Here is a 15,238-nt window from a genome sequence, read left to right on the forward strand (position 1 = left end):
TTGGAGAATTCGATGTTCATACCAAGTGGCTGGAGACTACCCAAATGGTATATGAGGTGTTTCTCCCCCAACCTGAGTTTGGCCTCATCATGGCAGTAGAGGAGGCCATGTATGGACATATCTGAATGGGAATGTGAAGCAGAGTTGAAGTGGGTGGCAACCGGGAGATCCTGTCTGTTGTGGTGGACGGAGTGGAAGTGCTTAACGAAGCGATACCCCAATCTGTGTCGGGTCTCGCCAATGTAGAGGAGGCCGCACTGGGAGCACTGGATGCAATAGATTACCCCACAAGTGAAGTGTTGCCTCACCTGGAGGAACTGTTTGGGGCCCTGAATGGTGGTAGGAGAGGAAGTGTAGGGACAGGTGTAGCACTTTCGCTTGCAGGGATAAGTACCAGGTGGGAGATCTGTGGGGAGGGACGTGTGGACCAGGCAGTCGCAGAGGGAATGATCCCTGCGAAAAGCAGAGAGGGAAAGATGTCCTTAGTGGTGGGGTCCTGTTGAAGGTGGCAGAAGTTGTGGAGGATAATATGCTGGATCCGGAGGTTGGTGGGGTGGTAGGTGAGGACAAGGGGAACGCATCCCTGTTGTGGTGACAGGAGGATAGGATTGAGGGCTGAAGTGCGGGAAATGGAGGAGATGCAGGTAAGGGCATCGTTGATAATGGCAGAAGGGAAACCACAATTCTTAAAGAAAGAAGACATTTTGTCCTGGAACGGAAAGCCTCATCCTGGGAACAGATGCGGTGGAGACGGAGGAACTGGGAATAGGGAATAGCATTTTTACATTTGGCAGGGTGTGAAGAGATAGAATCAAGGTAGTTATGGGAGTCAGTGGGTTTATAAAAGATGTCAGTGGACAGTCTATCTCCAGAGATGGAGATCGAGAAAGGGGAGAGAAGTGTCCGAGATGGACCAAGTGAATTTGAGGGCTGGGTGAAAGTTAGAGGCAAAGTCGATGAAATTGAAGAGCTCAGCATGGGTGCAGGAAGCAACACCAATGTAGTCATCAATGTAGTGAAGGAAAAGTTGGGGAGCAGTACCAGTATAGATTTGGAGCATAGACTGTTCCACAGAACCCACGAAGATGCAGGTATAGCTGGGACCCATGCGAGTGCCCATAGCTACACCCTTGGTCTGAAGAAAGTGGGAAGAGCTAAAAGAGAAGTTATTCAGTGTGAGTACCAGTTCCGCCAACCGGAGGAGTGTGGTCGTGTTGGAGAACTGGTGAGGTCTATTATCAAGAAAGTAGCGGAGGGCTTTGAGGCCTTCTTGATGGGAAATTGAAGTGTATAAGGATTGGACATCCACGGTGAAAATGAAGCAGTTGGGACCGGGGAACTGGAAGTTATTGAAGAGGTGGAGGGCATGGAATGTACCCCAGATGTAGGTAGGGAGGGAATGAACTATGGGTGAAAAAATGGAGTCCAGGTAGGCAGATACAAGTTGGGTGGGGCAGGAGCAGGCTGAAACTATGGGCCTACTAGGACAATCAGGCTTATGAATCTTAGGGAGGAGGTAAAACCGAGCAGTGTGGGGTGTGGGAATTATGAGTTTTTTGGCTGAGGATTGAAGATCTCTGGAGTTAATAAGGGTGGTGATGGTACGGGAGACAATGGTTTGATGTTTATTGGTGGGGTCATGTTCCAGGGGTAAATAAGAGGAGGTTTCAGAGAGTTGTCGTTTGGCCTCACTGAGGCAGAGGTCCATCCGCCAGACCACTACGGCACCACCTTTGTCTGTGGGTTTGATGGTGAGGTTAGGATTAGTGCGGACAGAGTGGAGAGCAGTGTGTTCGGAGGGAATAAGGTTGGAACAGGAGAGAGGAGTGGTGAAGTTGAGACAGTTGATGTCTCGGCGACAGTTGGAGATGAAAAGATCGAGTGCAGTTAGAAGGCCCGGTGGGGGTGTCCAAGAGGAGGAAGGGGGTTGAAGACAGGAGAAGGGGTCATCAGTAGGGGAGGGGAATCCTTGTTAAAGTAGTACGCTCAGAGACGTAGGCGACGGAAGAAGACTTCAGCGTCATGCCAGGCATGGACCTCACTGAAGTGTGGACAGAGGGGGACAAAAGTGAGGCCCTTGCTGAGCACAGAACGCTCTGCCTCAGAGAGGGGAAGGTCAGAGGGGATGGTGAAGACATGGCAAGGGTTGGGGCTGGAGTCAGAGGAGGGTAAAGAGTGGGAGGTCTCAGGAGGGAGAGGGGGGTTGGGATGTTCAGGGAGAGGGGAGGATGAGGGATCAGAGGATTGGAGGGGAGATGAGGGGTGGAGGGAAGTTTGGGAGCGCGGGGAGGATAGAGGCTGGTAGAGGAATAAGACGAGTGGTAGGACCCAGCAGCAGTAAGAGTGGTCCTGGTCTGGATAGCATTAGGATCTCGGTCCGAGCTGGATCTAGAACTGGGGGTGTTGGAGCCTTTGGCCTGCAGGGCGCCAGAACAGAGGTCCAAATCAGAAGTGAGTGAGTCCATGGCGCACTGGGGGCTGGCCCATGTTCAGGAGACTGTGGTTCCAGTCGGGGTTAGAGTCAGCGGTAGATGGGTCTTTGGACTGCCGAATGTCTGAGAAGTCGAAGTCCGAGAGGTCAGGGTCCGGGCTGGAGGCAGTCATCGTGGGCTGCAGGCGGGCGAGCTTGTGATCCTTCTTGGACGCGAGGAAGGAGAAGAAACGGCGGTGTTGGACTCTCCTTGTGGGAGAAACCTGACCGGCTGCCTCTAATTCCAGTGACCCCTGAATTACTCCTGTCCACGAGAGCTGTGCATGTGGACTTTGCGCGTCCTCCCTGTGGACTGTGGATTTCTCTGGCTTCCTCCACGTTTCACATCTGTGTGGGCTGGTCGGTTGTTTGGCCCCGGTAAATTCTCCCTAGTGTTGATGAGCACTTTCATCTGGGATGGAAATGGGGGGGGAAAAAGAAAATAGATAAGGGTTGGATTAGTGAAAAATGCATGCTGATGATTAGTGCAGACTTGGTGTGATTGTTAGTGAAAGACCGTCATCTGTGCTCTTTGTATCTCTACGTTGTAGCTCATTTTTAGATGCATCTGATATGGTACTTGGTGTACCCTTTTGACTTGTTTTTGATCCCTGTCTCTGAACTTGTAATAGATTTTCACATCTTATGAACTGCTGGTAAACCACTTTTTTTCTCTCTCTCATATATGCTGGAGGTGGTAGATGCATAAAGTTAACTTGAAGCAACTGCTATTTTGAAACACAAACATAACAATAGCAAATTTTAGACTACTTAGTCTGCTCATTTCAGTGATTCTATGTATAACTCATTTATCCTATTGCAGAAACCATGCAGAAAGCTGGAAAGAGTGCAAAGCAGATTGCCGAAGTCTAAGTTACAGGGAGGGTTGGGCAGGCTAAGACTTCATTGAACTATAGTGAGGTGTATGGAATGAGTACACAAGTCTTTTCCCGTGGAAAGGGTATCAAAAGCCAGAGAGCATAGGTTCAAGGTGTGAGGGGGTGGGCAGAGGGTGGAATCTGAAATTGACTTGAGAGTACAACTTCTTCGCACAGGAGGTGATGCTTTATGTGGAATAAGCCACCAAGGGAAATAGTTGAGGCAGGTATAGTAATAGTACTGGAAAGACGCTTGGATAGGTACATGGCTGGAAAAAGGGACGTGGACGGATGCAGATGAATGGGACTAAGCTGAGCTGGGCATCGTGGCTTGCGTGGATGAGTTGTGCCGAAGAGCTGGTTTCTGCACTGCATTGCTCGAAGACCATGACTGTAGCTATTTGACATTGTTTGTATGACTTGCAGCAGTCTATTAATAGCCTTTGCAGGCTTTTGTTGAAAGCCAAAGCGCTTTGAAGTTAAGTTTCACTTGGTATCCAGAACTGTAATCAAAATCTTCTTGTTCAAGAAGTGGGGTATTTTAATATCTGAAACTTACTTGAGTGGAAAAATATACTGAAGGCTCGATGTAATAGTCAACATCAGAAAATTCATCAGTTCGAGTTGCTTTCCGACCTCAACAGTCCCCGGAGGAGGAATTAGTAACGTGTATCACATAATGTGCAAATTGATCTTCCTATCCCAGGAGGAATATTGAAGGGTAAAGAGAATTTTAAAATCTTTCATTTCCTCATGATTGCTGAGAAGGTGTTTCTGCAAATTAAGTATCAAATAATGCAAATCCCAACTGCAGTTTGGTGCCAGCGCTTTTCCTTTTGATTTTCTGGAAATGTTTTGCATAACATGGCTGAGCATGCCCCTTGAGATGAAGGGCATCTCATTATCATTTTTACTGCAACCGGGAGCATGATTAAATTAATACTGAATTGGCAGGTTAATCAGTGCCCAGGAGGTACAGCGGGTAAGTCTGGAAGGCAACAGCTGCACTTTGTGCAAATCCTCTACACTTTGTCACTAAACTTCCATACTTGTGACCTTTGCTCTTGTGCTGCTCGCTTTTTATGATGTCAACTTGCCCCTATCATCTTGTTGATTGCTGGATGCCAGTCCCTGGTTGCATTCTTCATCCTTAGATACTTCCACCTGGCAGCTGATCACTTTAAAAATCTAGTTGTTTGCACTGCCAGTAAATTAAACCGAAGATGTAATGAGTTGTCTGGGATTTTGATACTTCACCTGCCTGCTATCAACAGCAACAAAAAACCAAGAATATCCCTTTCTCTAAAATTTCCAACAATAGTGAAACTCCAATAAATTCTGATTGGAAATCTGGCATTCAGTTGATTAAGGCTGACATTACAATGGGGTGTGGAGTCAGAGCTGGGGCCAGAAGTCTATCTTCGGCCAGGATCTGGTCTGTGGTTCAGATGTGCAGTCAGAACTTCGATTTGGATCAACTACACCAAGGGCTCAGCATGATCAGTGGATTTGCTGTTAGAATACTTGGATATCTTTCACACTCTTTCAGCCCACTGGTTTCATTGCAATGCATTTTGTTTCTGTGCAACTTGTTTTTAAAAACAAGTGAAAGTATAAAATAAAATATTTTGAAGAGATGACTGAAGGCATAGTAATAAGTAGGTGGTAGATAATGTTCATGTTGGCTGCTCTTGATGGTTAGATCTCATGGGATCCAGTTGGATGCAAATAAGCTTTGCAGTACTAGAACAGGGGTTCCTAATCTTTCTCGTGTCATGGATCCCTACACTCCTCCTTTAGAATGACCAAGTTTATAGGTAGTGCAAGAACTGGGCCCAGGTGAGTTTGAAGAGATGGTGAACTGGGGATCCCAGTGAGTTTGTTGTGTGCCTGGGAAGTGGAGCCTGGGTTAGCTTAAAGAACATTTAGAAATTGGGACCCAAAATGGCATGGGAACTGTGAGCCCAGGGTGTAAGAAGGAGCTTGGGAAAAAGGGCCTCTGCATGCTAAAGGGACTGTGGGAAATTGGACATTGGTGTGATCAACAGAGCATTGAGCCAGTGGCCTTGCTATGTGAGAGGGAGCATGGGCCCTGTAAAGTTAGATACAGAACCATCAGGATTTTCAATCAGATAAAACAGGGGTCACCAACCTTTTGTGCACTGCGGATCGGTTTAATATTGACAATATTCTTGCAGACTGGCCAACCAGGGGTTGTTAAGCACAACCGGAATATAGGTGATGTCAACTATAAATCACTTATAACCATATAACAATTACAACACAGAAACAGGCCATCTTGGCCCTTCTTGTCCATGCCGAACGCTTACTCTCATCTAGTCCTACCTACCTGCACTCAGCCCATAACCCTCCATTCCTGTCCTGTCCATATACCTATCCAATTTTTTTTAAATGACAAAATCAAACCTGCCTCTACCACTTCTACTGGAAGCTCGTTCCACACAGCTACTACTCTCTGAGTAAAGAAGTTCCCCCTAGTGTTACCCCTAAACTTTTGCCCCTTAACTTTCAACTCATGTCCTCTTGTTTGAATCTCCCCTACTCTCAATGGAAAAAGCTCTATCCCCTCATAATTTTAAATAGCTATATCAAGTCCCCCCTCAACCTTCTACGCTCCAAAGAATAAAGTTCTAACTTGTTCAACCTTTCTCTGTAACTTAAGTGGCTAATACACTCAATTTCGTTTCTAAAAGGGTTTATCTAACGAACTTAATATTAAACAATTATAAGTCACTTAAGTCAATAGCATCATAACATTTTAAGTAACGTTTGGGTATTAAAAACACAGAACATATTTTCCTCGTATGAACATATAAAATTGCAACACACCAATATTGCTGAATTAGTGGGAGCTGAAACGTCGACAGTGCTTCTCCCTATAGATGCTGCCTGGCCTGCTACATTCCATCAGCATTTTGTGTGTGTTTCATCAAAAATGTCCTTCGTTAAATGAGGAGGAGCTATATTTATCTTGCTAAGTGTCTTTCTTCTTTAATGAACTAAATTTTTCTTTAATTTCCAAAGCAACTGCACTACCTTTCTCTCAAAGAATGCCTCAATGGGTCACCCCGTTGTCTAGTATTCAATAAAAGTTAATTTATTATTTCTCCAAATTCCTAAATGATGCAAGTAGTCTGAAATTATATTTGTTTTCAGCTTCAAGCGGTGTATCATAAACAAAAATACTTATGAGGAAACAATTTGTTGTCTAGTGTATTCTGTATTCTTTCATCATGGTATTCTCATAACAGCATCATAGGTGTTAGATGAAGGACAGATAGGGAAGGGGATCCTGAAAATGGAACCTGGTGGAATGGGGAATGGAAGTAGGTGATGGGGGAATGGATGCAGGATATGGGAATTGGAACAAAGGTAGGAGGACTGGAAGTGGGTTTGAATCTCCCCCATGGGATGTAAGGATGACCTGAAATTGGGAAAAATTTAATTTTTCTAACTTTTGGTTACAGACTATGTAGGTGGAATATGAGGTGTTTGTTTCTGTTGTGTGTGAGTTTGTGTTGGGCCTCACCCCGGCAGTGGAGAAGGCTGCAGACAGACTGTTCACTATGGGAATGGGAAGCAGAATGAAGTGATATGCAATGGGGAACTTGGAATGGCCATTGCAGATAGTGCAAGCACTCTGTAAATCAGTCACCTGCTCTGTGCTTAATCTTGGCAAAATGTTGAGGCTGTTCTTCCCTGCCCCCACACAGATGCTGATTGACTCACTGAGCCCCTGCAGAAATTTTGTTTCTTTGTTTTGCTTCCGATTCCAGCATATCTTGTGTTTTCAAGACCTATGTATTTAGTCAGTCCACAGTAGCTTTCTGTATCAATGCACATTTTGGTAAGTGTTATTTGATGATTGTTTCTATTGTCTGGCCACATGAATACATTTCGCTTGTGGTTTCTGATCAGCCCCACCTTTCCATACAAACATTTTCCTGTTCACATTTTGTTGGATTCAATTTTATATTTGCTATCAAATTTTTTTCATGGCAAGTCCCTGACTGTCTTATTTTCTTTATACTTTCTCCCTGAACTTTCTGTAAACATTTTGATTCTCTCATGTGCTAATGACCTGCTATTTCTTGTGTAACTTGTGCTCTATTTTGCTTTCAAGCTGCATTCCAGAAGCTTGTTGCGGTCAAACTTGTCAAGGAAGTTAAATGCAAAAGAACGATTGAGGATCCTGCCATTAACTATGTAGTGTCCCTTTACATTTGACCTCCCAAAGTGTAATAACTTGTACTTTTCCAGATGCAACACCATCTGTCATTTCTCTATCCATGTCTACAATTCTATTCTGCTGCATCCTTTGGCAAGCTTAGTTGTAGATTATACAGCATGGAACAAGACCTACAGACCAACTTGTCCATGTAGAATAATGTGTCCCAACCAAGCTAGTCCAACTTGCCAGCATATGGTCAGTAATCTTCTAAACTGTTCTAATCCATGTATCTGTCCAACTGACTTTTAAATAATGTGATTGTGATTATTGCTATGTTTTTGCCTTAACCACTTCCCCTGGTAGCTCATTCCAAATAGGGTCCACCTTGTGTGTACATATGTGTATATATACATACAAACAAGCTCCTATTAAATCTTTTTCCTTTCATTTTAAACCTTTGCTTTCTAGTTCTTGATTTGCTAAACCTGGGGAAAAGACTGAGTGCATTCAACCCATCTCTGCCCCTTATGATATTATATACCTCCTATGAAATCACCTTTCAAGTCTCCTGTGCTTTAAGGAATAAAGTTTTAGCCTATCCAACCTCTCCTTGTATCTTGATAATTAAAGTCCTGCCAATGCCATATAAATCTTGTCTGCACTGTTACCACTTTTATAACATATTTTGTCTAGCAAGGAGATTACAATTAAACACAATAATCCCAGTGCAGTCTCACCAGCACCTTGTACAGTCGTACCATTGCCATCAAGCTTTTGTACTCAGTACTCTGACTTCTGAAAATGCATGTCAAAAGGGCAATGTTACAATAGTCATGGGGGGATTTCAGTATGCAGGTAGATTGGGAAAATCAGGTTGGCGCTGGATTCCAGGAGGGGGGATTTCCAGAGTGCCTACGAGAAGGCTTTTTAGAGCAGCTCGTGGTTGAGCCCACTAGGGGGTCGGAAATACTGGATTGGGTTTTGTATTATGAACCAGAATTGATTAGAGAGTTTAAAGTAAAAGAACTCTTAGGGTCAAAGGATCATAATATGATCGAATTCTCGAATTAGAGAAGGAGAAGCTAAAGTCAGATGTATCAGTATTAAAGTGGAGTAAAGTGAATCACAGAGGCATGAGGGAGGAGTTGGCCAGAATTGATTGGAAAAGAACACTGGCAGAGATGACGGCAGAGAGCAATAGCTGAAATTTATGGAAGTAATTTGGAAGGCACAGGATATATACATCCCAAAGAGGAATAAGTATTCTAAAGGCAAAATGACACACTGTGGCTAACAAGAAGTCAAAGCCAACATAAAAGGCAAAGAGGGCAAATAATAGAACAAAAAATAGTGAGAAGTTAGGGGATTGGGAAGCTTTTAAATACCAACAGAAGGTAACTTTTTAAAAAAAGTAATAAAATTAGAGGATACAAAAAGCTTCTTCAGATACATGAAGTGTAAAAGAGAGGTGAGAATGGATATTTGGCTGCTGGTAAACGATGTTGGAGAGGTAATAATGCAGGACGAGGAAATGGCAGATGAACTGAATAAGTATTTTCCTCCAATGGGTTTCTTTTTTTCCCTCACTTTTCTTGCTTAGTAGGTTTTTTTTATTCACCAAAATTTTCAATCCTTAAGATAATTTCTTCTTTTATGAGGCATTGTAAGTGTTGTTACTTTGATGTACTTGTGCTATTTTTGAATAATAATAATAATAAAAAGATTTGAAAAGTATTTTGTATCAGAAGGCACAAGTATGGTGGAAATTCCAGGTATCAGATTTCATGAAGTGTGTGAAGTTACCATAACTAGGGAAAGGTTCTTGGGGAAACTGTAAGGTTTGAAGGTAGATAAGTTATCTGAACCAGATGATGTGCACCCCAGGGTTCTGATAGAGGTGGCTGAAAAGATCATGGGGGCATTTTTAATGATCTTTCAAGAATCACTAGATTTTGGAATGGTTTTGGAAGATTGCAAAATTACAAATGTCACTTCACCCTTCAAGAAGGGAGAGAAGCAGAAGAAAGGAAATTATAGGCCAATTAGTCTGATTTCAGTGGTCCGTTAGAAGGATGTTGGAGTCAATTAATAAGGATACGGTCTTAGGTACTTAGAGGCACATGATAAAATAGGCCATATGATTTCCTTAAGAGAGAATATTGCCTGACAAACCTGTTGGAATTATTTGAAGATGTAATAAACAGGAAAGACAGAGGAGAATCGGTTGATGCTATGTACTTGGATTTTCAGAAGTCCTATGGCAAGGTGCCATACATGAGGCTGCTTAACAAGCTATGAGTCCATGGTATTAGAGGAAAGGTTCTGACATGGATAAAACAATAGCTGATTGTCAGGATGCAAAGAGTGGGAATAAAGGGAGCCTTTTCTGGTTGGCTGACAGTGACAAGTAGTGTTCCACAGAGGTTTGTGTTGGAACTGAATTTTGTTACTGTTATACGTCAATGATCTGGATGATGGAATTGATGGCTTTGTCGTAAAGTTTGTAGATAAAATGAAGTATAGAGGGGCAGGTAGTTTTGAGGAAATGAAGAGGCTACAGAAGGACTTGTGTTAGGAGAATGGGCGAAGAAATGGCAGATGGAATACAGTGTTGGGAAGTGTGTGGTCATGTACTTTGGTAGAGAAAATGAAAGGGTTGACTGTATTTACTCTCCATTTAGAAAATAAAACAACTGAGGTGTTAAGGGACTTGGGAGTCCTTGTTCATGATTCTCTAAAGGTTAATTTGCCTGTTGAGTCTGTGGTAAAGAAGATAACGACGATGTTAGCATTCATTTCAAGAGGACTAGAATACAAGAATGATAAAATGTTGAGATTTTATAAAGCAATGGTGAGACCTCACTTGGAGTACTGTGAACATTTTGGGGCCCCTTGCCTTAGAAAGTATGTGTTGAATCTGGAGAGCGTTCAAAGGAGGTTCATGAAGATGATACCAGGATTGAATGGCTTGTCATATGAAGAATGCAGAAGAATGTAGGGTAACCTTATTGAAACCAATTGAATGGTGAAAGGCCCTGATAGTGGATGTGGAGAAGATGTTTCCTATGGTGGGAGAGTCTAAGATTAGAGGACACAGCCTCAGGATAGAGGGGTGACCTTTTAGAATGGAGATGAGGAATTTGTTTAGTCAGAGAGTGGTGAATCTGTGGAATTCTTTGTCCCAGGCAGCTATGGAGGCCAAATCTTTATGAATATTTAAGGCAGATGTTGATAGATTCTTGATTGGTCAGGGATTGAAGGGATACGGGGAGAGGGCAGGAGATTGGGGCTGAGAGGAAAATTGGATCAGCCATGATGAAATGGTGGAGCAGACATGATGGGCCAAATGGCTTAATTCTGTTCCTGTATCTTATGGTATATGGTATTGTAAAGGGGGTTTCTTTTTTTTTCTTTGTTACTGTTGGGAAAGGGTTTCCTTTTGTTAACTAGCAGGAATGCTAATTTACTGATAACGAGAATGGTATTCCTTTGTAAACCAAATGGGGATTAATGTTCTTTCTTCTGAGTCTGTAAGCTTTTGTTGGCTTTTGGGCAGATCGGCGTGAGGGGGTCGAGAGAGAGGACGCAATGCTCTAAGCTGGGCGAGGACCGGACCCCAAAGGGGGGTCTGAGGCCGGGAGATTCTCCGAGGAGGAGGGGGGGGATGAAGCTAGATGTGCTTGGTTGACCACTCGGAGGGTCCTGAGCTGTTTGGAGAGTCGAGGAGTTCGGAGGGTCCTGAGCTGCGAGTCGAGGAGTTCGGAGGGGATCGAATGGTGGCCAGAAGACTTCAGTAATTGAGCTCCACCAGCTGTGCACGAAGTGGTTTGGACTTTGATAAGTTTGGCGCCTTTTCTTTAATTTTCTCTTCATATATACTGTATCGTTATTAATCACTTAGTTATAGTAACCTTTGTAAATTGTACTCATTTAATCGCATATGGTGTACTGTCTGTTTTTTGAGCGAGGCGGGGACATCACACAGCATCCACACCAGCTGATTACCTAGTTTGGCGGGGCCGAAGGCTGCTCCCCCTAGACGAGAACGAGCTGAGCGAGCCTGAGGCGACCCGGGGGGTTACAGTATTATGGTCTTACGACTGCTAATATTCCAGAAGTTGCCTTCAGTATCCTGTTTAGTTGTGCCTCCACTTTAAGAGAATATACATTCACTCCAAGATCACTCTGTTCTACACTGCTTCCCAAGCCCTTCCATTGATTATGAAAGTCCTACTTAGAAACTCACTAACACCTCCATGCCACATTTCCTTCCAATTGTTGAACTAGAATGATACCCGTTATAGACTTCCTGCCAGAAAAATCCCATTGACCATGACCCTTTGTCTTCAATGGGCAAGCAAATTCTGAATTGAAACAGCAAAATCATTTTGCATCCCATGCAGTTCAGTCTTAGTGGATGAATTTGCCAAATTGGAACTTGCCAATGTCTTAGTAAGGTCCATAGATCAGTCCTCATACATTTCATGCCTTGCAGAAAGACATGCTAGCTGTCCCCAATTCACCCATAGCTCTCCAAATCCTCCTAAATCCTATTGCTAACAACCCTTACCAATACCTCTCTGCTACTGGTGTGAGACTCGCCAGTCAATAGTTATCAGGATAATCCTTGTTTTCCTTCTTAAATAATGGAGGTCTGTTGTCTGGGACCTTGCCTATAGCTAGAGAGGACGTTAGGATTTTGGTTAAGGCCCCAGCAATCTCAATAACTTGGAGTATATCCTTTAGGTCTGGGGACTTGATGGTCTTCAAATGATTTACTGCTACCTCTTCCTTAATCTCAAAATGGTCCCAGCATAATAGCTTTGGCATTTCCTTTAATTCTTCTTGCCATGGATTTTTCATGATCTCTCTTTGCTCTCTTAATTCATTAATAGAATTTTTTTCGAGCTTCTTTCTGATCCTTATCCTATTTGATCTCAGCTTTTTTAAACCTTGCACACATGTCCTTTTTCTTGACTAAATGCATGATCTCTGAGGAATTGCCCCCAATTAACAGTGCAACTTTCCCCCACTGCCACCTCCTCTATTTTCTGAAATATTGGAACCCTGGAACTTTAGTGTCTAGTTCTGTCCATCCCGCAACCATCTCTCTATAATGGCCATAACATCATAGTTCCATGTACGGATCCATGCATGCTCTTAGTCTGTCTCCTTTTATTCTTAAAACTAACATTTAAAATAAGCACATTTCAACTTGTCCACCCTATCTTGTCTATTACCTTGTCCTTGCCCATCTTCCCTTGTAAGTGATATTTATCTTCCTCTGAATCCCTCCACTTATGGACTTGGTGCTCGGTTCTCATTCTCTTCGTCAAGCTGATTTAAGTCCTCCTAGGCAGGGCTTTCTGCCAGGGCTATTGATTCACCTTCAATTAAAATTCAACCTGTCATAGGTCGCCCTTGTCCCTGAAATGCTCCAATGATCCAGGAACCTGGACTCTCGCTCTATGTACCAGGTTCTCATTGACACATTCAAATGTTGTGCCCTTTTATTCCTACCATGCCTATCATGTAGCATAGGGAATAAAGTCCTGCTTTTCAACTTCTTTCCTAACTTCCTTTTCTCATGCCCTTTCTATCTGTATTTTTGGGACTAGTGTGCACCATGACCTCAGGTTGCTTGTCCACCTTCATGAGAATGTTCTGCTCTGAGAGACCCTTGACCCTGGCACCAAGAGACAGCAAACCATCCTGGTGTCTCTCTTGCAGCCCCAGAATCTCTTGTCCTTCGCCCTAACAAACAAGCCTCCTGTCATTTTTGCCTTGCTGAGTCTCAGAGCCTGTCACAATGCCCACTGACCTGGCTACTGTTGCTGTGTTGTTACAGGTACACACCCTGGCAGTTTCCAAAGGGGTTTTCTTGTTTCTGAGGGGGGATTGCCACGGGAATCCTGCCCCATGCATTTTGTTCCTTTTTGCTGGTGGTCCACAAATACCTGATGCCTGTGCCTTTGACGTGAAAATTTTTATTTATGATCCTAAGTACGTTCAAGTCCAGTTCCAGTTATTTGACCCAGTTGGCCAGGAGCTGCAGCTGGGTACAATTTGACATGTGAAGTCATTAGGAAAATTGACACTGAAGAAGCAAACCACAGCATTAGCTGTCATTGCAGGAAGAGTAATTCTGAGGAAAACTTTTCCTGTTCAGCAAAGCCTTGCACTGATAGTCAAACACTCCACTCGCAGCTCGAACACAACCACTCCCAAAACATGGTCCTTCCAAAATGGCCACTTCACTAAAGCTTGCCTCTTATTACACTGAAGGCTGGCACTACCTCTGACCACTTCACTGAGTGGCTTTGACCTGAAAAACAGCTTTCATCAGTTCCTTTCTAAAGCCTTCATCCTTTTAGAATGTTTTCTCTTTTTTTAAAAAAAAGAGCCATTTTAACATTTTTAATCTAAAAGGAAGCAACTACATCTGGAGTAATTGCAGAACTTTAATTAGGATGATAAAGGATGTGAATTAATTGATATTGATTGCAAATCCTTGGCTTTAATACACTTCCGTAAAGGAAGCCACTCGGAGAGTTCAATTTATCTCATCCTTGTGTATCATTTCCATTGAGCAGGTAATTATTAAAGGCCTTTCACAAATTGTGGTAGTGATTTACAATTTATTTGCTTTTGTGCCATTAACTTTTCGCTGATTTGAGAGCCATGCTATTTTGTGATGGGATGTTTGTCTTTTGTTCAGGCACTGGGACAATGAAGTCCAGAAGGCGCAGAAACAAGTTCGAAATCCCCATCTAACAAGAGCCATTTTAAAATGTTTCTGGAAATCGTATATTATTTTAGGTGCTTTTACATTTTTAGAGGTAATTACAGAATTATTATTGAGTCTCTATTTCCTCTTTGCTTGCATAATTTTTATTTACATTACAGCTCTTAATTGTCCAGTTTTTTTCTTTGAGATTAACCTTTACAGCGTTGTGTATGCCATATTATGGTAGTGCTGAATTTTACTTCTAACTCTGTACTAGAGTGAGTTCTGTACTAATTTTGTTGTACTTGGTGCACAACCTTTTTGATGTGATGTAATTAATATTTCTTAGAATTATTAAAATATTCCTAATTCTTAAAATATTCTGAAACAACAGTGTGACAATTTTCGGATGAAGAGTTTCTGTCCAAAATGTTGACTGTTTACTCTCTTCCATCGATGTTACCTGGCCTGCTGAGTTCCTCCAGCATTTTGTGTGTGTAACATGACATTTTCCAAGTTATGTCCAACTGAAGGTGAAATTGCAACTATGAGGGGTGACTTGTTGATGATAGATTGGGGAATGCTACCTAGTGGATTAAGAGTAGGGAAAACAATGGGCTATAATTTCTGGACATATCACAAACTGCAACAATTGGTCATTCGTGCTGGGTGCAAAAAATAAAAAGGCGAAAAGGTAGTTCATGCAATAGTGAACAAAAGAACTTAATGCTAGTATTATATTACCAGAATTAGATACTGGAATTGATGGCTTTGTGGCAAAGTTTGCAGATGGTACGAAGATAGGTGAAGGGGTAGTTATTGCTGAGGAAGAAATGTGATTGCAGCAGGATTAGAAGAATGTGCAATAAGTGACAGATGGAATACAGTGTTGGGAAATATACAATGCATTTTGGTAAAAGTAACAGTAGTGTGGACTATTATAATGGGGAGAAGGTTCAAACATCAGAGGT

At 42.7% G+C, this 15,238-nt stretch overlaps 1 protein-coding gene across 5 annotated transcripts in view; it reads left to right on the plus strand.

Annotated features, from left to right (window-relative positions):
• Positions 1-15,238, plus strand: part of abcc4 (ATP-binding cassette, sub-family C (CFTR/MRP), member 4) — a 268,298-nt gene that overhangs the window by 21,329 nt on the left and 231,731 nt on the right. For all 5 annotated transcript variants that reach the window (XM_059970351.1, XM_059970353.1, XM_059970354.1 and 2 more), the window contains one exon: positions 14,259-14,379. In XM_059970351.1, the coding sequence (XP_059826334.1) occupies positions 14,259-14,379 (121 nt within the window). The remainder of the gene's footprint in view (positions 1-14,258; positions 14,380-15,238) is intronic.

This window comes from Hypanus sabinus, chromosome 5 (assembly GCF_030144855.1).
Source record: "Hypanus sabinus isolate sHypSab1 chromosome 5, sHypSab1.hap1, whole genome shotgun sequence".
Lineage (NCBI taxonomy): Eukaryota > Metazoa > Chordata > Chondrichthyes > Myliobatiformes > Dasyatidae > Hypanus > Hypanus sabinus.